The sequence below is a fragment of the Stegostoma tigrinum genome, chromosome 14, assembly GCF_030684315.1.
Source record: "Stegostoma tigrinum isolate sSteTig4 chromosome 14, sSteTig4.hap1, whole genome shotgun sequence".
NCBI classification, from domain to species: domain Eukaryota; kingdom Metazoa; phylum Chordata; class Chondrichthyes; order Orectolobiformes; family Stegostomatidae; genus Stegostoma; species Stegostoma tigrinum.
In genome coordinates, this window is record NC_081367.1 from 11,413,421 (window position 1) to 11,438,368 (window position 24,948).

The 24,948-nt window shown below is 43.5% G+C and overlaps 1 protein-coding gene and 1 long non-coding RNA gene across 2 annotated transcripts in view; both read right to left on the bottom strand.

The window, feature by feature from the left end:
• Positions 1-21,433, bottom strand: part of LOC125457560 (S-arrestin-like) — a 36,911-nt gene extending 15,478 nt beyond the window's left edge. Inside the window, exons 1-8 of the mRNA XM_059650815.1 lie at positions 21,178-21,433; positions 16,671-16,763; positions 13,860-13,920; positions 10,856-10,900; positions 8,540-8,736; positions 8,018-8,077; positions 5,900-5,967; positions 947-1,082 (exon numbers count right to left, since the gene is read on the bottom strand). Of these exons, the coding sequence (XP_059506798.1) occupies positions 947-1,082; positions 5,900-5,967; positions 8,018-8,077; positions 8,540-8,736; positions 10,856-10,900; positions 13,860-13,920; positions 16,671-16,727 (624 nt within the window). The 5' untranslated portion in view covers positions 16,728-16,763; positions 21,178-21,433. The remainder of the gene's footprint in view (positions 1-946; positions 1,083-5,899; positions 5,968-8,017; positions 8,078-8,539; positions 8,737-10,855; positions 10,901-13,859; positions 13,921-16,670; positions 16,764-21,177) is intronic.
• Positions 21,434-22,596: 1,163 nt separating this feature from the next.
• Positions 22,597-24,698, bottom strand: LOC125458037 (uncharacterized). The gene is made up of 3 exons (XR_007248727.1): positions 24,405-24,698; positions 23,527-23,613; positions 22,597-22,681 (listed from the first exon to the last, which is right to left on the bottom strand). It is a non-coding gene; the product is annotated as an uncharacterized LOC125458037 (long non-coding RNA).
• Between the last annotated feature and the right edge of the window lie 250 nt (positions 24,699-24,948).

Genomic DNA, 24,948 nt, shown 5'->3' on the forward strand with positions numbered 1-24,948 from the left:
CAATCGAGTGAACCTTATCTGAATTGCTGCCAAGGCACTTGTATCCTTGTTTAAATAAGGGGACCAAAACTGGATAGAATGCTCCAGATGGTCTCGCCAAGTACCTGTATAGCTGTGGTACTCGAAGATTCAAATCCCTTTTCAATAAATGGCAATATTCCATTTGACTTCCGAATCAGTGGCTGTAACTGCAAATTATGTGATTCATGTGCTGGAACCTCTTTACGTCAGAGCTCTACAATTACTCTCCATTGAAACAATATCCTGCCTTTCTATTCTTCCTGCCAAAGACAATGAGATAATAAAATGTGAGGCTGGATGAACACAGCAGGCCCAGCAGCATCTCAGGAGCACAAAAGCTGACGTTTCGGGCCTAGACCCTTCATCAGAGAGGGGGATGGGGTGAGGGTTCTGGAATAAATAGGGAGAGAGGGGGAGGCGGACCAAAGATGGAGAGAAAAGAAGATAGGTGGACAGGAGAGTATAGGTGGGGAGGTAGGGAGGGGATAGGTCAGTCCAGGGAAGACGGACAGGTCAGGGAGGTGGCATGAGGTTAGTAGGTAGGAGGTATGAGATATAGAGTTGTCTGGTAGATAAATAATGAAAAATGGACCTAATTTTCAAACTAGTGCTGAGTTACATTCAAGTAAAATCAAGATACGCCATTTGTACACAAAGGGTAGTAGGAACTGGAGCTTGCTGGAGTGAGAAATATTGAAGTTTTTAAGGCTGAGATGGATTTTATTTTAAGGAATTGTCATTGAGGGATACAAAGCAAATGCCGATCAATGAGGTTGAGTTACAAATCAACCACGATCAAATAGAATAACAGAGCAGACTCGAGAGGGTGAATGATCTATTCCTGTCCCCTTATCTTCCCTTTGATGGAAAAATTCAAGTTCTTCACCATTGTTCAGTTAGTAACTCCTGTCCGGTGTCCCCTCACCTCTTTATCGAGAGTCGCCGTCAAGTGGAGTGGCTGGTCTGACATCAGGAAATGCTTGCTGATATGAGCACTGGGCTGTGGCCCTGACCGTTCTGGAGCATATTGTATTTTACGGATAGCCAGGCGCGCAGAGCTCCTGTCAAAATAAGGAAAAGAAACAGACTCAAAGAGCAACAACAAAACATGACCAGTGTTAAATTAAATATATACAGAAACTGTTGGGTTGTTAAAAAAGCTAAAAGGTCGTTGTTACTCAGGGAGGTGGGACCTTTATAAATGACTTGGATGTGGAGGTTGAGGGGTGGGTTAGTACGTTTGCTGATGACACAAAGGTTGGAGGTGCCGTTGATAGTATCGAGGCCTATTGCAGGCTTCAGCGAGACATTGACAGTATGCAGAGCTGGGGTGAGAAAGGGCAGATGGAGTTCATCCTGGATAAATGCGAAGTGATGCATTTTGGAAGGTTGAATTTAAATGCTGAATGTAGGATTAAAGGCAGGATTCTCTGCAGTGTGGAGGAACAGCGGGATCTTGGTGTTCAATTGCATAGCTCCCTCAAAGTTGCCACCCAGGTGGATAAGGTTGTTAAGAAAGCATATGGTGTTTTGGCTTTCATTAACAGGGGGAGCGAGTTTAAGAGCCGCGAGGCTATGCTGCAGCTCTACAAAACCCTGGTGAGACCACACTTGGAATATTGTGTCCAGTTCTGGTCGCCCTATTATAAGAAAGATGTGGAGGCTTTGAAGAGGGTGCAAAGGAGGTTTACCAGGATGCTGCCTGGACTGGAGGGCTTGTCTTACGAGGAGAGGTTGACTGAGCTTGGACTTTTCTCTCTGGAGAGAAGGAGGAAGAGAGGTGACCTGATCGAGATGTACAAGGTAATGAGAGGCATGGGTAGAGTCGATAGGCAGAGACTTTTCCCCAGGGCAGGATTGACTGCCATGAGGGGTCATAGTTTTAAGATGTTAGGAGGAAGGTAAAGAGGAGACGTCAGAGGGAGGTTCTTCAACCCGAGAGTTGTGAGCGCATGGAATACTTTGCCAGTGGTAGTCGTGGAAGTGGAGTCATTCGTGACATTTAAGTGACTGCTGGACATGCACATGGACAGCGGTGAATTGAGGGGAATGTAGGTTAGGTTATTTTGTTTTTGGATTGGATTATTCCACGGCACAACATCGTGGGCCAAAGGGCCTGTGCTGTGCTGTACTTTTCTATGTTCTATGTTCTATGTTCTATGTTCCATTTTGTTAGTGTCCCTTGTGGGTTGATCTTTGACGGCCTATGTTTTCCACACCACAAGGACAGACTAAATACTCAAGCATTCTGTACAACAACAACCTGGATTTATAGAGTATTCTTAAGGTGCTTCACAGGAATGTTATCGAAAAGAAATTGACACAGGAGTTATATGGGGAGATGGCCAAAGTAGTGGGTCTGAGGGAACATCTTAAAGGAGCAAAGAGAGTGAAAGAGGTGCAGAGGTTTAGACAGAAAGTCCCGTAACGTGGGGACTTGGCACCGGATGGAACCCCAGCAAATGGCAACGAGTAAGCCTGTACACAAAAGTAAAGCTCTCTCTACATTGTCCCATCAAACACACCCAAGGCAAGTATAATGTGAGATAAACACAAACCAAAATTCTTTTGACACTGCCAGTGTTCCTCAGCTACATACTGAAGAGTCCAATGTAGCATTTATTTTTCTTTCCTCACGCCACCCTTTATATCTTCGTTAAGTTGCCAAAAGAATGTCCGTTGGTGCTGAACGAAGAGTAGTTGTTATAGTTTCTCATGAATGGGGCTAACATTACTCTCCTAACACAGGCAATATCAAACCTTTAGTCTTTACCTGATTCCACCATAGTCTCTGTGGTGAAAGGTTAGTGCCTGGCCTCTTGCCTCAGCCTTGTGCTGTCAAACAATCTTCAAATTTCCAGATCAATTTCAAGAGGTCAGCTTTACTCAGTAATGGTGTTAGCAACAACAGTCAGGTTCTGCTATAAGGCATGTTCCGGCAATGCAAATTGGCTATAATGTGACTGACGAATAGGGGAACACTATTTCGAAAACACCAACTTGTGCGGCTATCACGCAATCCCACTGGTGCATGGAAGAGAATACATCAACATCACACGATCGTTTCACAGGCTTTGTTCTGAATACGCACAATGTTAGTGCGAAAAGGGTCTCGGCGCTGGTATTTTGTGATCGTTTCGCAGACTTTTTCATGAAGTGCTTTCTGTGAGAGGTACAGCACTCCATGAGTTTTGTTTTATTTGCAAATTCTGCCGCACTACCCACAAAATTTCAAGGACAAAGTGACAAGAAGGTTAGCAGAAAGTGACCTGGTGATAAAGTTGTGGGTGGTGAATGTAAAAGAAAGGCTATAACACTGGAGGAGAAGCTAGATGTTCTAAAGCATTTTGAGCGCAGTGAGAGAACATGTGATATAGTTTGCATGACAGGAATAAAAGAGTGTATCTTACGCACCATCAGAAATAATGCAGAAAAGATTAAAGCAAGCTGTATTGCTGGAACAAGTCTGAGTGCTAGCAAATCTGTGAGGTCACAGCAAAAGGAGCCTGAGGAGATGGAGCAGCTTCTAAGTGTATGGATAAAAGATAAAATGAAGAGGCGATCTGGGATCATCTTTCTCACCTTAAAAGAGGAAGCCACATCAATTTCTGAAGATCTAAACACCCTGCAGATGTGCCTACCTCTGGGGCGAGCAGCAGTAGGTTTGCTGGTTTCAGGAACCACTGTGCTTTTCATAATGTAAAGTTACATGGCGAAGCTGCCAGTGCGGGCGATGAGCATACGATGACAATTCCTCCCACAGTGAAAAAAAAAATTGACAAAGAAGGCTACAACTTAGATCAAACTTTCAATTTGGACGAGACAAGTTTATACTGGAAGCGAATGCCATCAAGAAACTACACTTCTAAGAAAGAAGCACATGCTCCAGGCTTTAAGATGCCATATGACTGTGCTGCTGGGTGCCAGTGCCAGTGGAGACTTAAGGCTTAAGCCTGTGGTGGTGTATCACTGGGCCAACCTGTGAGTCTTGAAAGATTACCTTAAGTCTACTCTAGGCATCTACTTTAGGTCAAGTAAAAGAGGTTGGTTGAGGGGGCAATCTTTTTCTGACCTTATTGTTGATGTTTTGGGAGATGTTTTTAGAAAAAATTGCAGGAAAAAGAATTTAGATTTCAAGATCCTTCTCATCCTGGATAATGCACCGTTGCTGAGCTTTCTGAAAACATCAAAGTGTTATTTCTATCCCCAAGCACAATCTCTCTCCTTCAACCCATGGACCAGGGTGCAATAGCAGCTCTTAAAGCTTATTATTTAAGGCACACATTGAAAAGGCTGATTGTAGCTACTGAGGGAAATAGGATAATGTTCTTCAATTTTGGAAAAGCTTTCACATCAAGAATACAAATGACATTATCATAGAGGCCTGGGTGGCCAGTAAGGACAGCTTGCATGCAGTTTGACTGAAGCTTCCTCCCAGATTTTTCTTCCAGATTTTAAAGGCTCTGATCTGTCAGTGGAGCTCCCAAGAATCACATTACATTACGTTGATCTTGCAAAGCAAGTTGGATTTGAAGAAGTGGAAGATGAAGATGTTGAAGAGCTGCTTGAATCACACCGTGAAGACCTCTCTACAGCTAATCTACAAAAACTTGTCGTTGGGGGATAATGGAAGCTGCAGATGAAGAAGATGAAGTTCAGATTGCAGCGCCACGAGAGCTTTCCACTTCTGTTTTGCCTTCTATCCTGCGGGAAACTGAGAAGCAGTTGCAGCTCTTAGAGGACAACGATTACAATGCAGAGCGCAACAGGGGAGCAGTTTGTGGAATAAGATCTTATTTGGCATCCTATGAACAGCTTATTCATGAAAGAAGAAAACAGGGCAAAGCAGAAAAATCTGGATGTCTTTTTTAAGCCAACTCCCAAGAAACAGTCAGAAGACAATGAACCACAGCCGTCCAATTATGGATTAACTATTTTCACCCTAACCCTGCAACCACAACTTTTCCTGAAGGTGACAATGATGATGATGATATTGATGATGACCACCCTCAGCACTTGCATTAACAGCAGAGCAACCTCAAAAACTCCTCCCCCGTCAAGTCACATCTCAATATATTTTTCAAGGTAAGGTGTTAATATTTATGAATTAATCATTTGTTCAAACTGTGGTATCCTTTGTGTTAGGCTTTTGAGTGATTATTGTGCAATTTTGAGTGATATATTTTGGTGGTCTGCTGCTAACCCGACTTTTCCCATTGTCCCCCATTATTTCTATAGCACAATTTTCTATAACACAATGTTGCACAGAAACACAACTATTGCATTATAGCAGAACTGGCTGCAGTTTATTCCTAGGATTCATTAAAGGCTCCATCAGCTGCAAATACTCAAATATTTGGAGATCTTGGAGCAGCCAATTAGAACTTTAAGTGTTGCTTAAGTCAAGCAGCGATATGTCATTGTGTTGAACTTAAGGTGCTGCAATGGTGTTCAACATTTGACTATTGTCACAGAATGTGAAGGGTATAGCGGAAGGAGGGTTTATGACACTGGTAACATCCCCACGTTGCAACCAGCAGCTCTCGGCTCAAATCCCACGCCAGAATTTGATGGCCATTGGAGATAAATTCGTAACATGGCCAAGCAAGTTGATTACCAGCCTGTAAATCCCTCCAGTGGAGCTGTTGGCAGACAGTGAGAGAGAGACGAGGGCTGGGGATCTTGATCAGCTGATTGTAGAAGATAGTGGCAAACTACAGCAGTGTTTTTGCCCATTTATTGCCTAAGAGTGGAGTTATTTTTGGATGGAAGTCTATGGCACAACCATTGGGAGCGAGGATCAGGGTGGGAAAGGTGGTTACAAAAGACAGCAGGGCTGCCTTCCAGAATGCAACATATTCCACCTTACCTCACTTACCTTTTGTGAATCTTTTCCTCCAGACTGCTCACACAGAAAGCCAGAACCTCAAAAGCCACGGAACAGAACTGCAGAGAAAAGATCAGGAAGAATAATAATCCAGCGGGAAGGGTAGATTAGGGCACAAAATTATTATTGCTCACTGGACAATTCCAGAGTTCAGATTCAATAGATCGGAATCATTTTTAGGTTATGTTGAATTATGTGGAATATACAACACATACCAGCCACCCAATTCAAGCATCCCGCGCTGGCATTTATGGTCCACTTCAGCCTCCACCATTTCCAATGCTATCAGTGAACAAAGTGGAGGTGATGGCTTAGTGGTATTATTCACTGGGCTGTTAATCCAGAGACTCAGATAATGTTCTCGGAACCTGGGTTTGAATCCTGCCATGGCAGATGGCGGAATTTTAGTTCAATTAAAAAAGTTCTAATTAAGTGTGTAATGATTGCCATGAATCCATTATCGATTGTTGGAAAAAAACCCACCTGGTTCACTAACGTCCTCGAGGGAAGGAAACTGCCATCCTCACCTGGTCTGGCCTACATGTGACTCCAGACCCACAGCAATATGGTTGATTCTTAACTGCCCTCTGGGCAACTAGGGATGGACCAGAAATTTCTGGAGAAACTCAGCAGGTTCGGCAGCATTAGTGGAGAGAAAGCAGAGTTAATATTTTCTGTCCAACGACCCTTCTTCAGAACAGATGGTAGCTTGGAAAAGATGCTACATAGGCTGAAGAGAGGAGGTGGAGGGCATGGAGAAGGAGGTGCAATAGGAGGAACTGTAGAGCAGAGAGAGAGAGAAAGAACACAGCAGTTTAAGCAGACAAACGGATGGATAATGATAAGCTGGGGAGAAAGAAAAGCTGGTAGTAGGGATGATTAGTTGATGAAAATGGATTGGTGTGATGAAAGGTGGCAGATGATATCAGGGCCTGGTATAGGGGGGTTGGCATAAAGACATGGAAGAAGGTTTGAACTCAATATTGGATCCTGAAGGCTGCAGGGTCCGCATGTGGAAAATGAGGTGCTGTTCTTCCAGCTTGCGCTGAGATTTGCTAGAGCACTGTTGCAGCCCGAGGCAGAGATGTTGGCCAAAGAACATGGTGTGTTGAAGCGGCAGGCAGCAGGAAGTTAGGGTTACTTGTGCAGACAGAATGCAGGTATTTCACACAGTGGTGGTGCAGTCTGCATTTTTTCTCCCCAGTGCAGAGCAGATCACATTGTGAGCAGTGAATATAGTAGTAAATCACAGGTAAATCACTCGTCACCTCGAAGGTGTGTCTGGGGCATGTTAATGTCCCAGATCTGCCTGTTTAGCTGGAAACATAGAAAATAAGAGCAGTAGCAGGTCATTTGGCCCTTTGAGCCTGGCCTGCTCATCATTATGTCCATAGCTAATTAAATAAGACAGTATCCTGTTTTCACTTTGTCTCCTTACCTTTGACACCTTTCACCCTAAGAACTATATCTATCCCCTTCTTGAAAACATTCAATGTTTTGGCCTCCTTGTGACAGAGATTTCCATTGGAACCCCACTCTATCAATGAAGACATTGCCTGGGCCTAAATGACCTACCATTTATCTTTTGACTGTGGCCCCTGGTCTAGGACTCCCCAGTCACCAGGAATATCTTTCCTGAATTTACTTTGCCTAATCTATTAGAATCTTATGCTTTTCCAGGAGATTGCCCCCCCCCCCCCATTCTTCTAATGGGTATACGTTCCGTATTCACATGTCGATCCTGCCATCCCAGGAAGCGGTCTAATAAATCTTTGTGGCATTCCATCCATAACCAGAACATCCTTCTTCAGATAAGGAGATCAATACAGCACGCAACTCTCCAGATGTGGTCTCACCAAGGCCCTGTACAATTGCAGCAAGACCACCGTGTTCAAATCCTCTCGCTATGAAGGCTAACATACCATTTAGACCAAACTTAGATCTTAAATGAGAATTCAGATCAGAGCCAGAACTGGAATCCAACTGTGTTTTTATTGATGGGTTATTAGGGCATCAATAAGACGTTCCTTTACACTATGCGTAGACTATGCCTCCACTACAGTGTGCATTATTTTCCTTCACTTCATAAGAAGAACATAGAAATCTTACCTTTTCTGGGTCATTGGCACCAGGCTGAAGACACACAGAACAGGGAAGATGGTTTGGAAACTGTCAAGGAAAAAGATAAAAACGTTAATGGTGACAGATGGACCATCTTCCTGAAGAAGTAACCTCATTAAGTTCCTGTTCTCCTTCATCAGCTGTTTCTGATCCTTTTCCAGATGGCGACGTATTGCTCAAACGCCTTTAACCCTCACAGCAAATGCCTGCAGCTCCACCATCACTGAATCTGCTTCAAAGAGATTTGGTTTCTATTGTACCCAATACATGTTTTCAACTGCACGGGAATTTCTATGGTCTGGGCCTTTGAGTCTAGCTTGAACTCAGTGAATAGCAACAATACTGGATGCAGGCATGTACTGGACTCTGAAGATCCAGCCAGTTGTAAATGCTCACTACTCGTTTTGGTAGGAATGCCAAAATCAAGTTGAGCCCCCCCATCCAACAGCTTGTACACCTCCGAGCTGGAAAAATTCTCAGCTGGAATCATTTCTAGACTGCGGAGTGTACCTCAAAACAGAAGGGCAAGGCTTTGTCTCCAATCTTCCTCATCAGGCGCTCCTGTGTCTTGGTGATGGGTTTCACTTGACCACCTGTCGGAGGGTACACCTGGATTGTGGACACGTACAGATCTCTTTTGAACGCCTGCCCAATCATCTCGATGTCCTCAGGTCCATAGTGGAAAGTGCAGCTCAGTCTACAATACACTGGTGATAGAGGAAAAGAACAAGCTTACAAAGATGAGAAGCAGTCAGAAGCAATAATTCAGAGATACGCAGCAGATCAACTGGGATCCGGAGGAAGTAAAGTGGATCTAGTCTCTGCCTGCAACACTTCACTTTCTTCAGCAATCTCTTAAATGGCAGCCGACAGAAAAAAATCTTTGACTCCCCACCCTTCTCTTCAATACTTCTGTCTGAAATGATGGCATCCTAAGAGTACGATGATTTACAATCACATGTGGATTATGTCTGAATGTTGGGGCCATGTTTGTAGACATACCATTCATTACAGCCTGCCTGTGAACTCTGAAATGCAGCTAATCCTATCTCAGGAATGTGGAACAATTAAAGAAAAAAGTAGACTAATAAAATTGCCTGGTAAGGTTGAAATATCTGACCCTCGATGGGCAGGCTTGGGTTCTTCCAGCTGGCAACAACACTTGACCACATTGAATTTAGTTTGAAAGCCAAATGAGGAAATTAAAACAATAAATTGAGTCCATAACTGTCCAGAAAAAGCCTCATCCTTCTGCGGCATACGTGACTCCATTCCACGTTAAAATGGCTCGTTTTTAGCGGCATTCTCATCTGGTCCAGAACTCAGTTGCATTAGTATAACACCACTAACCGTTTAAGAAGAAAGAAATACTAGCACTTCTATAGCACTGTTTACAAATTCAGGTGCCCCAAAGCATTTAACTATCAATGATGCATAGTCACAGCTATAATGTAGGGAACACAAGAAGACAATGTGTGCACAGCAAAGTCCCACCAACAGAAGTGTGAGAATGACCCTGATAATCACACAAGCCCACATCAACTCTATGACAACTGCTCAGCCGAACCAAAGACCCAGTCCCCACTACAGGCAGGACCAATGTCACCTATAAGATCCCCTGCAGACACTGTGAGAAACATATATTGGACAAATAGGAAGGAAACTAACAACAAGAGTACGTGAACACCAACTGGCTACAAAAAGACACGGCCAATACTCACTCACCTCAATCCACATGGATAGGGAGAACCACTACTTTGACTGGGACAACACCAAAATCCTGGGACAAGCTAAGCAGAGTCAGGCACGGGAATTCCTCGAAGCCTGGCACTCCACGAAGAAAGCTGATAATAAACACCTAGAACGTCGCCCCAGATACACTCCACTACGAGGGAAAATTGGAAGTGAGGCAATCCAGCTCAATGGATTCCAGAGTTTAAAAGCCAGGCGGGAAAACACACTGACACTTCATTGGAGGCTGCACTGATGATGTTACCCAGCACGGTAATGAAACATCTGCGGAACAACAAACCAGCTCAGCGAGCCACCCAACCTCGACACCCACAACCCGAGCTACAAATCTTCTCCAAAACCTTAGAGACCTGATATTCTGCTTTAATGATGCTTGGTTGAGGGGTAAATATTTCTCAACAAGAAGCCTTCTTCACAACCAAAAGTTGACACTTCCAATACTCGAGCACCCTCTTAAGCTGTCCCAGCACCTGGCACCACACTTTCAGGGCAACTGGCAATGGGTAATAAGATGCCAACCTTGTCTACAACTTGAGAAAAACCGTCAGCCATTCTGAGCCAATCAACATCTCCATTAAAACCAGAGTGAAGGGAAAGTAAATTGGAATTGTAGAGTCCCCTGTGCAGATAGAGTCTATTTGGCCCATCGAGTCTGCACTGGCCCTCTGAATAGCATCTTATTCTCCCCACTCTGTGCCTTAACCAACCTAATCTACACCACATTGGACACTACAGGGCAATTTAACATGGCTGATTCACCTAACCTGCACATCTTTGGGATGTGGGAGGAAACCGGAGCACCCAACACGGGGAGAATGTACAAACTCCACACAGGCTTAATTGCTCAATCATCAGGACCAGGAGATTTAGGATCTCATTCTCTCCTGTCTCTCTCTTAACAGTGAACACTAACTCAAATCTATTCCATTCCACTTTCAGAGGTGCTCTGAGTGCTGGTGAACTAAATTTTATTTAGAGAAGATATTTCTAAGAACAGATTGTCAGTGCCCATTATGTGTGATTGTGTGATTGGGAATGGATGGCTCTTTGAGGGGCTGATGGCAGAGAGCTTACCTTTCTGATCTTTTATGTAACCAGTGTCCACCAATAACACGCCATCTAGAGACAAAAACAAGATCATGGTTATGTTGGTTTCACACCATGTCCTCTTCCCCCAAATGCAATCGATAACTTTCCTCATGCCCACTCAACCAGCCCCTCTCAACCCGGGTTAAGGTGCATACTGTGAATATCAACACCTCTCCAATTTGTACATCAGCACTAGTCACAAATGCCTTTGAGGGAAAATGAATCAGCCCAAGGCCCAAGCACAGCTCTGTAAATGTCTCTTAGGAAGTAGCTTGTGGGGAATTTGCAGGAGGGCAACATTAAGTTTAGTTGTAGTGCTACTGACCATGAAACTGCTGCCTGATGTTCATTCAAAGAACACGTAAGAGTATAGCACGGGAACAGGCCCTTCAACCTTCCCCTCCCACTAGCCTGCACTGATGCATACTAAAACTGTTCTCACTTACAGGGCCCATGTCCCTCTATTCCCTTCCTATTCATCTATTCATTCGGGTGCTCTTCAACGCTGCTACTGTGTCTGCTTCCACCAACTCCTCTGGCAACGTGTTCCAGGCACTCACCACCCTTTGCATGAAAAACTTGCCTTGCACATCTCTTTTAAACTCCACCACTTTCCCCACCCTGAACCTGTGTCCCCTAGTAATTGACCCCTCCGGCCTGGGGTAAAAAAAACCTCATATTTTCTACTCTATCCACACCATTCACAATCTTATCAATTTCTATCAGAATGCTTATATGTTGGTGCTGGCATATTGCGTCAGTTACTGGAGGACAGCCAATGCAAATCGAACCCACACCCCCATTAGGAGCTGTGCTTTCAGTGAAATGGCAAAGAAATGGGTTGGTCTGGCACAGAATCTGAAAGTGCTGAGGGAGGCTGTTCATCTCATCATGCGTTGTGCTGATTCTCGGAGAAAGCTATTCAATTTGCTCCACTACTCTATTCTTACCCAACAACTTTGCAAATGTTACCTTTTCAAGTATATATCCAATTTCCTTTTGAAAGTGATCATTGGACATGCTTTTACAATCCTTCCAGGCACTCATTCTTCATTATAATAGCTCACTTTGTAAAAGAATATCTCCTCAATAACAATCTTTTACCAATTACAGAGTCTTAAATCTCTGGTTACCCACCTTCCTGCCATTGAAAACAATATCTTCTTATTTAGTCATTCAAAATCATTCATAATTGTGAACCTCTCAATCAAGTCTCCCCATGACTTTTTCTGCTGAAAACAATCTTGCATCCCTCAGTATCTTTACATGACTGGCAACGTCTATTCTGATACTTTCGAAGGCTCTTGTACCCTTGACAGCTCATCTGAGCTGGAAAGCAACAGGCTCTTCCCTAGGATAGCCCATTGAGCCAACAATATCGTCTAGAGCCAGCGAAAGCTCAAACAAGAAGCCAGAAACAGGGTCAACATTTTGGATCAATGATCTATGATCAGGTCTGCAAAGATATTGAGGACTTGAGGAGGATTCCAGCCAGTGAGAAGGCAAAGAAAGTTGGCAGTGGAATGACAAGGACTAATAAAAGACAGCTTTGTGATAGAGTGAAAAGCTGGAGAGAGAAAACGACAAAAAAGAATGGTGGCCAAAGCAAAAGAGGAAGATACTTGCTAAGTAGAGAAACAATGGCTTAAACTAGATAACACAGCATGGAGCTGGAGGAACACAGCAGGCCAGGCAGCATCAGAGGAGCAGCAAATTTGACATTTCTGGTCGAGACCCTTCTTCAAAAATAGGCTGAAGATTTTTGAAGAAGGAACCTGACTCGAAATGTCAATTTTTCTGCTCCTTTGATGCTGCCTGGCCTGCTGTGTTCCTCCAGCTCCATGCTGTGTTATCGCTGATTCCAGCATCTGCAGTTCTTGCTGTCTCTGACTGGATTAAACTAGAGGTGGTTTAAATGTGCAAAACAGAATAATCACCAAAAGATGCCTTCAAAAAGTAAGACACACGGAATTGAAAAACAAAATTAATAGTGGTGGTGGCTGTAATCTGAAATTGTTAGACTCAAGGCTGAATCCAGAAGGCTGTAAGATACCTGATGGGAAGGTATCCTTGATCAAGCTGCATTGCAATGGTGAATGAGGCTGAGGACAGAAAGGTCAGTGTGGGAGTGTGGTGGGCAATTAAAATGACAGGGGAACAAGAGGTTCCTGGTTGCACTTGTGAACTGGACAGAGATGTAAAACAGTGACTGAGTGGCCACTTTGTGGACTCCTCTGTTCAGTCTGCAGACCTGACCCTAACCTTCAAGACTCCTGCCATTTCAATCCTTAGTCTTTCTGTCTTCAGGCTCCTGCAGCAGTACGAATGAAGCTGATCATTACTCCACAGGCAATTCTACATTCCCCAGAGTAACAGGGAGACTACGTCAGAGTGACAGACCTCAGGGTGAAGGGGACTGTGCAGAGTGAGAGCCCAGAGTGAAGTGTTCTACACCAGAGACAGAGAGACTAGGATGGAGCACTGGAATGAGAGCCCAGAGTGGAAGAAGGAGCAAATTACTGCAGGTGCTGGAATCTGTACTGAAAACGAAAATTGCTGGTGGTCACAGCGGGTCAGGTAGCATCTGTGGAGAAGTGTGCCACCTAACGTTTTGGGTCTAGATGACTCTTCGTCAGAGCTGACTTCACATTAGCTTTGATAATGAGTCATCCAGATTTGCTTGCTCTCTCACCATGGATGCTACCAGAGCCAGACTGAAGGGGACTGCCTCAGAGTGAGAGCCCAGAGTGAAGGGGACTACACCAAGTCTACATGACCTGGAGAGTCAAATTTTCATGTGCTCTGTGGCATCTCCTGCGGTTTGTTTTCAATATCGTGGAGGGCAGTCTGTGAGCAGGGTTTTAGACAAAATTCCCACAGAGGGAATTCTTACTAACATCACAATGGGGATTTGTGGCAGAAGATAAAAGTAAATTGTGTGTGCTTCACTGTATGGGGAATATGTTAACCGTCAGTGATTCACACTCACCCACAGGATCAACATGGCTGCCATGATCCACAAAATCTCTTTTGCTCAGATATGCAGCAATCTATGAAAAAAAAATTAGAGCATGTAATAGATTATTTCAAGATAAAAATGATCAGCAAATTATCAACAACTTCTTGCTATGTTCTATCCATTGCTTAATGCATCCATTAACCTGATATTAGGTAATTCAAATTTGCATACATTAAAATTGCAAATAAAGTAATCTATGTCAACAAAATATGACAAAATAAGAAGAGTGTAGAGTCTATCAGGGCATAGAGACATGGGAAATGTAAGGATTAAAATGACTGAGATTTAGAGGAGCAGGAAGGGACGGTGTGAAGGATAAATTAATTGGATGCATTTAAGGAGGGGGAATGGCAAAAAGAATGACAGATGGACTTCGATGTAAAAAATTGTGAAGCTTTTCACTTTGTTCCTGAGAAAGACTGAATGTAATTGTGGAGGAGCAAAGGATGTTTGTGTATGCAAATCATCTTAAACAATAATAAATATATGTATAGGTAAGATGAATGGCGAGGGTCTTTTCCGCATGGTGGGGAATTTTAAGATAAGGGGACATGTTTTAAGATATGAGGGGCAATTTTATTTTTACACAGAGGGTGGTTCATGTGTGGAGTGAATTGCCAGAGGAGGTGGATGCAAATGATGGGATAGTGTAGGGGGAGGGGCTTAGATTAGTTCACAGGTAGGCGCAACATTGAGGGCCAAAGGGCCTGTTCTGCGCTGTATTGTTCTATGTTCTATGTACAACATTTAAATGACATATAAATCAGTTCATGAATAGGAAAGGTTTGGAGGGCTTTGGACCAAGTTCAGGCAGGTGAGACAGGTTTAGTTTGGGATTATGGTTGGCATGGACTGAGAGGTCTGTTTCCATGAGGTATGACTCTATGATTCTATGAATGCATAGTTTGAGAAGCTTAAAAACAGCACATAGAGTAAGCTGGGATCTGAAAGGAGAGGAAGTTACCCTTCACCTGTACAGAATCTTGTGCAGACAGAATCCAGACAACAATATTCAATTATGAGTGTGGCACCTCAGGAAAGTCTTGTTCACTTTGGATTCAGTATGACACAAATGTATCAGAATAATTCTGGAGTACATGGACTGAAATCATGATCTTAGGCCAAACCATCTTCAGCTGCTTCATCAGTGACCTTCTCTCTATCATAAGGTCAGAAGTGGGTATGTTTGCTGAACATTGCCGTTTTCAGCACCATTCATGACTCTTCAGAGACTGGAACAGTTTATATGTAAATGCAGCAAGAGCTGGACAATACCGAGGCGTGGGCTGACAGGTGGCAAGTTACATTCACACCACACAAATACCAGGCCATGACCGTCACCACCAAGAGAGAATCTAACCATTGCCCCGTGAAATTTAAAGGCGTTACCATCACTGAATTCCTCCACCATTAGAAGCTGGGAGTTGCCACAATTAGAAACTGAGCTGGACTAGCTTTATAAATAATGAAGCTACCAGAGAAGGTCAGAAGCTTGGAACTGCAATGAATAACTCACCTCCTGACGCCCCAGAGCCTGTCCAAGGCACAAGTCAGGAGTGTGATGGATGGATTTGGATTAACTCTAACCGTACCCCAAACCACTTGCCTGGATGACTGCAGCCCCAACAATAAGCAAGAAGCCTGACACTATCCAGGATAAAGCAGCCCGCCAGACTGGCATCACATCCACAATCATCCAGGCCCTCTGCCACTGATTCTCGGTAGCAGCAGCGTGTACCATTACAAAATGCACAGCGAAATTTTTCTAAACCTCCTTAGAAACCACCTTCCAAACCTATGACAATTTTCATCTAGAAGGACAAGAGCAGCAGATACATGGGAATGTCACCACCTGCATGTTCCCCACCAAACCACTCACCATCCTGGCTTGGAAATATATCGCCGCTCCTTCATTGTCACTGGGTCAAAATCCTGGAATTCTCTGCCTAACAGCATTGCAGATCTAGCCACTGACTGCAGTGGTTTAAGAAGGCAGCTCACCACTACCTTCTCACGGGCAACGAGGGTCAGGCAAGAAATGCTGGCCCAGGCAACAGCTCCGACATGCCATGGAAGCAAACTATAAAGCTGGGCTATACCTGAGGTAAACTACTCTCTGTGCCCTGGAGTGTACCGCAGTCAGGATTTGAGAAAGTCAGAACAGGTTTAAATTGTACACTGTCTGTAATGACATAACAAGAAAAAGACCTCGGTTCCTGCAATATAAATCTTCAAACAGTGACTGCAGATGTTGGGCAGGTTATGCCCCATGATAGTGTTTTCAGCAATGAGGTCAGTGATCCAGGGTAATAAACTGGCCAAAACAATTAAAACACAATGCAAAATGAATAATGTATGATTACTTTAATATGAGCCAATATTAGGAGAGTCGCAAACCCTCACTCACTGAGGAAACATTCTGTCTACCTTCAATGTGAGTCACTGTGAATAATTGGTCATTATGCTGGGGAATCTCTTCGTGCACACATTTGCAGACGTGGGATTGCATTTAGTGCAAACTGATGTAGTCTATGGGGAATGATCTGAACCGATATACATTTTAGTATACAAATACTTTTGAATGTTATTTAACAGGGAAAGGTTTTTGTCAACATCGGGTCTTTGATGTGGTAAACTATCAGAAATAGGTCAGGTGCAATGGTTGCACAGAGCTGGGTCCAATGACATAGCAAATTATATTGTTTATGGGTACTGAAAGAACTTGTTCTCTCTGTGTATTCTTTGAAAGGGATGAGAAATAGGAATTGAGAAAGTACAAACCGACTTGTCGCGCGACACTTTTTTGTAGACAATGTTCTTTTTCGAATTCTTGCTCATCTTTCCTCCAGTGAAGATGGTCAGCAAGTGTGCAACCTAGATTAAAGAGAAGTAAAATAATCTTGATTGACTGCTGCAAAATTCTGGAACAGCAAATTATTCAAATAATGGACTTGCTGAGATCCAGGACTCAGCATTCATTCAGTGGGTCAGACACTGTCCTTTCACACTCTGGGACTGGCTGGGACATTGGGTCGGACACTGTCCTTTCACACTCTGGGACAGTGAGTCAGTGGGTCAGACACTGTCCTTTCACACACTGGGACTGGCTGGGACAGTGGGTCAGACACTGTCCTTTCACACTCTGGGACAGACTGGGACAGTGGGTCAGACACTGTCCTTTCACACTCTGGGACTGGCTGGGACAGTGCGTCAGACACTGTCCTTTCACACTCTGGGACTGGCTGGGACAGTGGGTCGGACACTGTCCTTTCACATTCTGGGACTGGCTGGGACAGTGGGTCAAACACTGTTCTTTCACACTCTGGGACTGGCTGGGACAGTGGGTCAGACACTGTCCTTTCACACTCTGGGACTGGCTGGGACAGTGGGTCAGTCACTGTCCTTTCACACTCTGGGACTGGCTGGGACAGTGGGTCAGACACTGTCCTTTCACACCCTGGGACTGACTGGGACAGTGGGTCAGACTCAAAGCCGCCCAAAATGTTTGAAGCTGGTTGGCTACGATGAGAACGTTGTGAAACAGCCTATGGTATCCTTGGCTCTCTTAACTACAACATTAACAACATCATAAAAGCAAGGAAAACATGCCCAATCTTCAGAAAGCACTAATTATGACCTAAGAGGGAGCATTTTGGCCAGTTTTGGGCCACACTTTGGGAAAACTGTCAACAGTTTTGTGAAGGTGCAAAAGAGATTTACCTGAGAGAAACCAGATTGCAAAATCTTCAAAAATGTCAAGAGACATGGGGAATCTTAGCTTCTTCTCCCCAGAGTGAAGAGAAATTTGATGGAGACGGTTAAAAATCTTGAAAGATGTTGATAAACTAAATAATTTTTCCCAATGGCTGAAAGGTAAGTAGCCAGAGGTCACAGATCGATGAACTGGAAATGCAGTCCGGGAAGCGCAATGCCTTCAGGTAATAGGGCTGTGAGGCATAACGTTTTCATGCAGAGGGTGTGAGTACGGAATGAGCTGCCATCTGGATGGGTACATGAATAGGAAGAGTTTAGATGGATAGGGGTCAAATGCTGGCAAATGGAATGAGATCAGTTTAGGATGTCTAGTGCAGATGTGTTGGACTGAAGGGTCTGTTTCTGTGTTGTACATCTCTCTGATTCAATGATGAAAGAAGCAGATATGAAGTGCCAAGATTTGTCTTAGTGAGCACTAACACACAAGGGAGGGGGGCAGGAGAATGGGATTTTGAATGAAGGGTTTGGCCTGGCAAGGATGAGCCACTGATGTTGGGGTGTGTGGAGGGTCTGGAACGGGGGCAGGATGAGTAAAGTGGGTATGGTCTGGTGCCCTGGGTATGGTGGGGGAAGGTGTGGAGAGAGCTGACAATCAAGGTAAGTAAACAAGGGGCCTTAATGGCAGTGCTAAAACTGTCCAAATCTACATGTTACCTTATGGGATCCTTACAAGGCTTTCAATTACATGCATTAAGAGTGGTCTAGACTATTTTCTTTATAATGGAGAGAAGGGAGAGTGAGCGGAGCCTTCAAGCTCAGCCATGTGCATAAAGATGGCATGACACTGAACATTAACACAATAAAGAGTGAACATAAAAATTCAAAATCGTTTCTCCCACAGTAAATGAAATGTCCTTCGTTTCCCCATAAACATTAATTTACACCAACCATGAGGACATGTAGATCTCTGCCAAAGCTAGTCCCAATAAATAATCATCATGCGTATATCAATAAAGTGAAATCAATGTAATACAAAATAGTTTCAAAATTACTTTTTGATTGCAAACACTTTTGTATCAGACAACGGCCTTCTACCACAACAGAGAATCCTGACGTCGCTCTTTGACATTCTATGGCAGCAACACCGCAGAATCCCCCACTTTCAACATCTTGGGATTACCATTGACCAGAAACTGAATGGACCAGCAATCAAGGTACAGAGGAGCATGTCAGAGCATGGAAAGGAATTCTGTAGTGAGTAACTCTCTTCCGGAGGCCTCAAAGCCTGTCCCACTATAACTAGGACTGATTCAGCATTGTGATAAAATACTTTTCACTTGCCTTGATGGGTGTAGTTCCAGCAACACTCAAGAGATTGAACAGCACCCAAGACACACCCCATCCACCACCTTAAACATTCAATCCACACATCCATAACTGACTCATGCGGCAGCAGCGTGCACCATCAACAAAATGCATTGCAGTAACATATCAAGGCTCCTTCAACAGAACCTTCCAAACTCATGCCCTCTACCATCTAGAAGCACAAGCTTAGCAGATGCATGGGATAAATACCTTCTGCAAGTTCCCTCTGAGCCACACACATTCTGATTTGAAACTATATCACTTTTCCATTACCGTCCCTGGGTCAAGGTCCTCGGATTTCCTTCCTAACAGCCCAAGGACTTCAAAGGTTTAAGAAGGAACTGACCACCACCTTATTCAGAATTAAAAAGAAGCATATCATCCAAATGGTGAGAGCATGCAGAGCTCTGAGAAACAGAGAGACCTGCATGTCTTAAAATGGAGAAGCTTAATATTCAGTTACAGCAAGTAATCAGGAGAACCAGTAGAATGTTAGGTTTTATAGTGAGAAGAACTGAGTGCAGGATTAGGATGGTTATGTTTCAGTTATACAGGGCATCAGTGACCCTGCACAATACTGACCACTATACTTATAGAAGAATGTTAATGCATTGGAAGCAGTTTAGAGAAAGTTTACGAGACTAATAGGAACTGCAGATGCTGAAGAATCTGAGATAACAAGGTGTAGAGCTGGATGAACACAGCAGGCCAAGCAGTACCGTAGAAGCAGGAAGGCTGACATTTCGGGCCAAGACTCTTCTTCAGAAAATGAAGGGTCGAGGCCCGAAACATCAGCCTTCCTGCTCCTCTGATGCTGCTTGGGCTGCTGCGTTCATCCAACTCAACACCTCGTTATCTCTAATAACTGAACTGAGAGGGTTGCCTTATGAGGGAAGGTTAGACCGGTGAGGCCGGTATCCCATGGATTTTGGAAGAGTCGGAGGTGACTTAATTGAAACACAAAAGATCCCGGGGGACGTGAGCAGGTCGATGTAGAAAAGATGTTTCCTGTTGTGGGAGAATCTAGAACGAGGAGCCATAATTTAAAAGGAAGGGGGTGGCAATTTAAAAAAGAGATGAGGAAACATTGTTTTCTCTCCGAGCGTTGTGACACTTTCGTATTTCCTTCCTCAAAAGGCAGTGGATGCATATTTTTACATATCTTTAAGGCAGAGGTAGATAGATTCTTGATGACCAAGGAGGTGAAAGATTACTGGATAGGAAGAGATATAGAGCTGCGGTTAAGGTCAAATAAGCTGTGGTCTTACTGAATGGCGCAGTAAGCTTGAAGGGCTGAGCGGCCTACACTTGTTCTTTTGTTAATAAATTGAAATTAAGGATGGCCCAGCCTGTGATACCCACATTATATGAATGAATAAAAATTTAAAAAGGTATGATACTGGCAGTGGGGTTGAGTAGGAAAGTCGTGGCTGTGATGCAGAACTTCTGTGTGAGCCTAGGAGGCTTTGTTATATCCTACTGTACACGTCGCAGTGTCAACTGGTGGCAAGTTTCACCTCTGTAAAGCTACTCTTGCTGAGAGAGTGCACGTGTCTCCCACTTACTCTGCCAGCATTTTAAATCTTTATTGGAATCATGTGGGAAAGGGGACACTGCTAGGGAGTGGAAGCAGCACACATTTCTGCCAATGCCATCTGGAAAGACAAGCTCCTGCTGAAACCCACTCTCACCCACCTCCATCACCAGAAATATCTCTGAGTCCAAGCACAAGGAGCAGAAGGAACTGACAGAGCCTTGAGCATCTCACAACCCATTTCAGTAAACACCACTTGCCTCACTTGTGGCACACTGTCTGTGTGGATCTAGCAATGGACTGTCTAGTCACCTCAGGGCTCACTACTCTTCACAGAAGGAAAGTTATCCCCGATCCCACATGATTCCCAAGAAGAAGGAAAAGAAAAAAATAAACTGAACATTACTGTTGGCTGAACAACACAGATGACATCAGAGAAATGTTAAGAGTGAGATTCACCAACCCAAAGATCGAAACAGGTCAGAGAGATGACAAAGAGAGAGAGCTAGGTGTATCTTCATGAATGGGGCTTGTTAAAATGAGGTAATGTTTCTATACAAATTGAAGACCCTCTCCCTCACTGCCACACTACCCTTCCCCAAAACTGTCTCAGCCACACCAATAAATTTAAATTAAACAACAATGAAAATAAATCACGGGAACATTTGTGAGTACCTGAAGGGATCTCTGGACAGAAACACCAAAGTCAGTGAGTCAAAGCCCCTCAGCAGCTCCTGGACAATCCCTGGGGATAAGTAGGTTCTGACTGCCCTCTGATACTCCAAAAAGGAAGTCTTCCTCTCAAGGACCAGGTGAGTCCAGCACTGGTACCTGTAAGTGGGAAATGGGAGTCATTTATAGCCTGGCAATTAGCTAGGACCATCGCCAAACGTTGAACAGAAGCTCATAATCCCCATTTACGTGTTCAAGCTCTGAAATCTTGTGACAAGCTTTTATAAGTCTTCCCTAGCCTTCAGCCTGAGAAGCTTATGGGGCATTGTCAGCACAGCAAATTCTCACCAAGGTTACATCTCTTCAATTGCAAATCCTTTAATGATCACATACAATCTGTTGACACCTTCAAGGAATGTACATCATCTTACTTAACAGTTTGCAAATTAACATCTAATAAATTGTATGAATACATCACTCACTTTTCAGGATTCACCCAATTAAGTAGCTCCTCAGTAAACTGATGACTCAGATTGGGTAAGGGTACAGCTTGGTATGGTGCTGATCAATAGTCTCAGGTCCGGCCCTCTACTTGCAGCAAATTAATTGGTCACTATTAGACAAGAGTGTGGGAATTAAAATTGCCTATATTAGCAAGAGTTGAGGGTAGGACTGTTGACCCAGGAGTTCCACTCCTGACAGTGGTACATGGGTTGTGTCTTTGCAAATGAAGGCTGGAGAATATTGCAGTGGTTTTTGTCGAGGTGTGTCCCTCGCAACTCCGTGGCATAGGACTTCGGGCTCTATGGCCTATTCCCTGGGATGCAGACCGAGACAAAGATCAACTGTGCCTGGAGGGCCACCAACTCGGTGAAAGATGCTCTTTGGTCTGCCCGAAACTTGTTGGTCTTCAAGAGCAACGAGGTGACCCTGACTGAGTGTTGCAGACTGGCACGTTCCAAGGTTCAGGACCATGTGCTGAAGGACGCACTAATGCTTGGGGCTGTTGCTGTCAAGGCGCAGTGGGGAAAGACCACTGTCTGAGGTTTTAAATTGGGGTCTGTTCAATAATCAGACCCTTCTGCTATCTCAAGTGCATGTAAATATAGTCCAGTACATGTAAGAGATGCCTTTGACTTTTTTGTTGCATAGACGTAAACTCCAACGTTTGCTTGTTTTCTTCACTGTGCAGAACGGAACTGCTTTTGTGACTATATGTGTGTGTGTGTGTGTGTGTGTGTGTGTGTGTGTGTGTGTGTGTGTGTGTGTGTGTGTGTGTGTGTGTGTGTGTGTGTGTGTATACAAAGATAATTATTTATAAATAAAGTATATTTCTGAAGTTTTTAAAGAAGTATTTGTGTGAGTATTGGGCAAAAATAATTTCACAGTTAAATAGGCTGATTCCTGCAGTTAACAAATCTCACCTAGTAAGTGAAGGATTGCTTGATTGAGGTATGAGAGCTTGTCACATCTATAGAACTGTGCACATTGCACAAGCTGTGGTCTGCTGTCGAAGTGAAGAGAAAAATTAGTTTTAATATATATTCATGATGTTGCAGTTTAATTTAATACGGGACTCCGACAACATTGCATTTTGACAGATTGCCATTCTTGCAACCTATTTGTAATTGTGGTTTGGTTTGTAACTAACCGAACCTATATTAATTGATTAAGTTTAAATTTTCATAGGAGAATATACATACATTTGCTGAAGTTACATTATATTTAATCACTTGGATCTACACAGATCCATGGTGCCGTTGCTCAGATTTGCATTTGGTTACATCCTTTTGCAGACTTGAATAGACGGACAACACAGTGCAGCTGAGACTGGGGGTAAAAGGGTGGATATAGTTGGTTTGAAATCATCCTTTGATTTAGGAATTGGATAAATACTTGAAAAGGAAGAATAAAAATTGCAGGTTTACAGAGCAATAGCAGGACAGCAAGGCTTGTTGGAAAATTCATTCAAGATTGGCGTTGGTATGATGGGCTGAATGGCATCCTTCTACAAAGGTTCTATAATATTGTAGTTTAGATCATTCACACCGTGCCACAAGTGAGGCAAGTGGTGTTTGCTGAAATGGGTTGTGAGATGCTCAAGGCTCCATCAGTTCCTTCTGCTCCTTGTGCTTGGACTCAGAGATATATCTGGTGATGGGGGTGGGTGAGAGTGGGTTTCATCAGAAGCATGTCTTTCCAGATGGTATTGGCAGAAATGTGCGCTCATTCCACTCCCTGGTCATCTCCCCTTTCCCACAAGATCCCAATAAATATTTTAAATGCCGGCAGAGTAAATGGGAGACACACGCACTCTCTCAGCAAGGGTAGCTTTACAGAGGTGAAACTTACCACCAGTTGACAATGCGATGTATACAGCAGGATATAACAAAGACTCCTAGACTCACACAGAGGCTCTGCATCACAGCCACGATTTTCCTATTAAGAGTAAACAAAGATTTTTTGGAACATCATCTCAATGAGAATAAAAAAAGTCAGGAGATGTATTTGTGAAGATTTGTTAGAGAGTACAACTGTGAAGCCAGACACCATTGATACATTTCACATATAAATGAGTCTTGGAAGAGTTTAGACATGATTGAATCCCACTCAATGCTGTCTAGCATCAAATATCTTGCACAAAACTAGCCCCAAGCCCAAAAAGGGATTTGCGTTTCTGGTTTCTGGTGTAGGGTTTCTTCTGCCTTACACAGCTGAATAGCATTCTGTGTTCTGGACATGAAGTCTAACAGAGAATCCTGAATCTATTATGTAAACAAATAGCCTCCACTCTTCTTTGTTGCAACTCCAAGGGGTATAAATGCTGGCCCAAGTCCCAATTTTGTTTGAGCTTATCTTGGAATCAATAACAACAGCTTGCATTTATATAACACCATTAACATGATAAATCATTCCAAGGTTGTTTTCTTCTCAGGAGCATTATAACACAAAACCTGACTTTCAGCCATATAGGAGATACTAAATCAGACGGCTAAAAATCTCTTGCAAAATTGTGAGTTTTGAAGCATGCTTTAAAGGTGAAATGAGAGAGGCAGAGAGGTGGAATGGTTCAAGGACGGAATTCGGGAGCACTGCCTAGGTGGCTGAAAACACAAGATAGATTAAAACCAGTGATGTTCAAGAGGCCTGAATTACAGTGCAGCTATCTTGAAACATTGTAAGAAGGGAGGGATTTGAAAAGGATAAGAATTTTTAAAGCAAGGCATTACTTAACCAGGTCAGTGAGCGCAGAGGTGATGGATGAATCCGGGACTCGACATGACTAAAGACACTAGCTGAGGAGGATTGTGGTAACCTAAGGTTTTGAGGGGTGTTAGCGCTTAAGGAGACATCAAAGAGAACTTGACTATGCCAGCAGAGGAAATAAGTTCATTGATTCTGGATTTTGGTGATTTTTGCAATTAGCTAATATACTGGTTCCATGCTATCTTGAAAAAAGTAATTCAAGTGGTTTCAGAAGGCTGGGGAACTGATAAGCATTGAAAAATACTTGGTAAATTAAACTTTTTTTTTCCTCTCTGGAGCAGGGCTTCATCAGCGACCACTGTGTGTGTCTGGTAAAGCCGAGGCTATCTCTATAATCCCTGCATGCAATCAGCATTTATCTGACTCATCACCCCTTGTATTACTGCAATAATTTTAGTCCATCACTTGGCCTGGAATAGAAAGACCTGATAACAGTAAATAAATTTATCGTAATGTGTGTGAGGATAAAAGGAGCTTGAAGTGTTAGACTTTCTACCCATTCTTAGT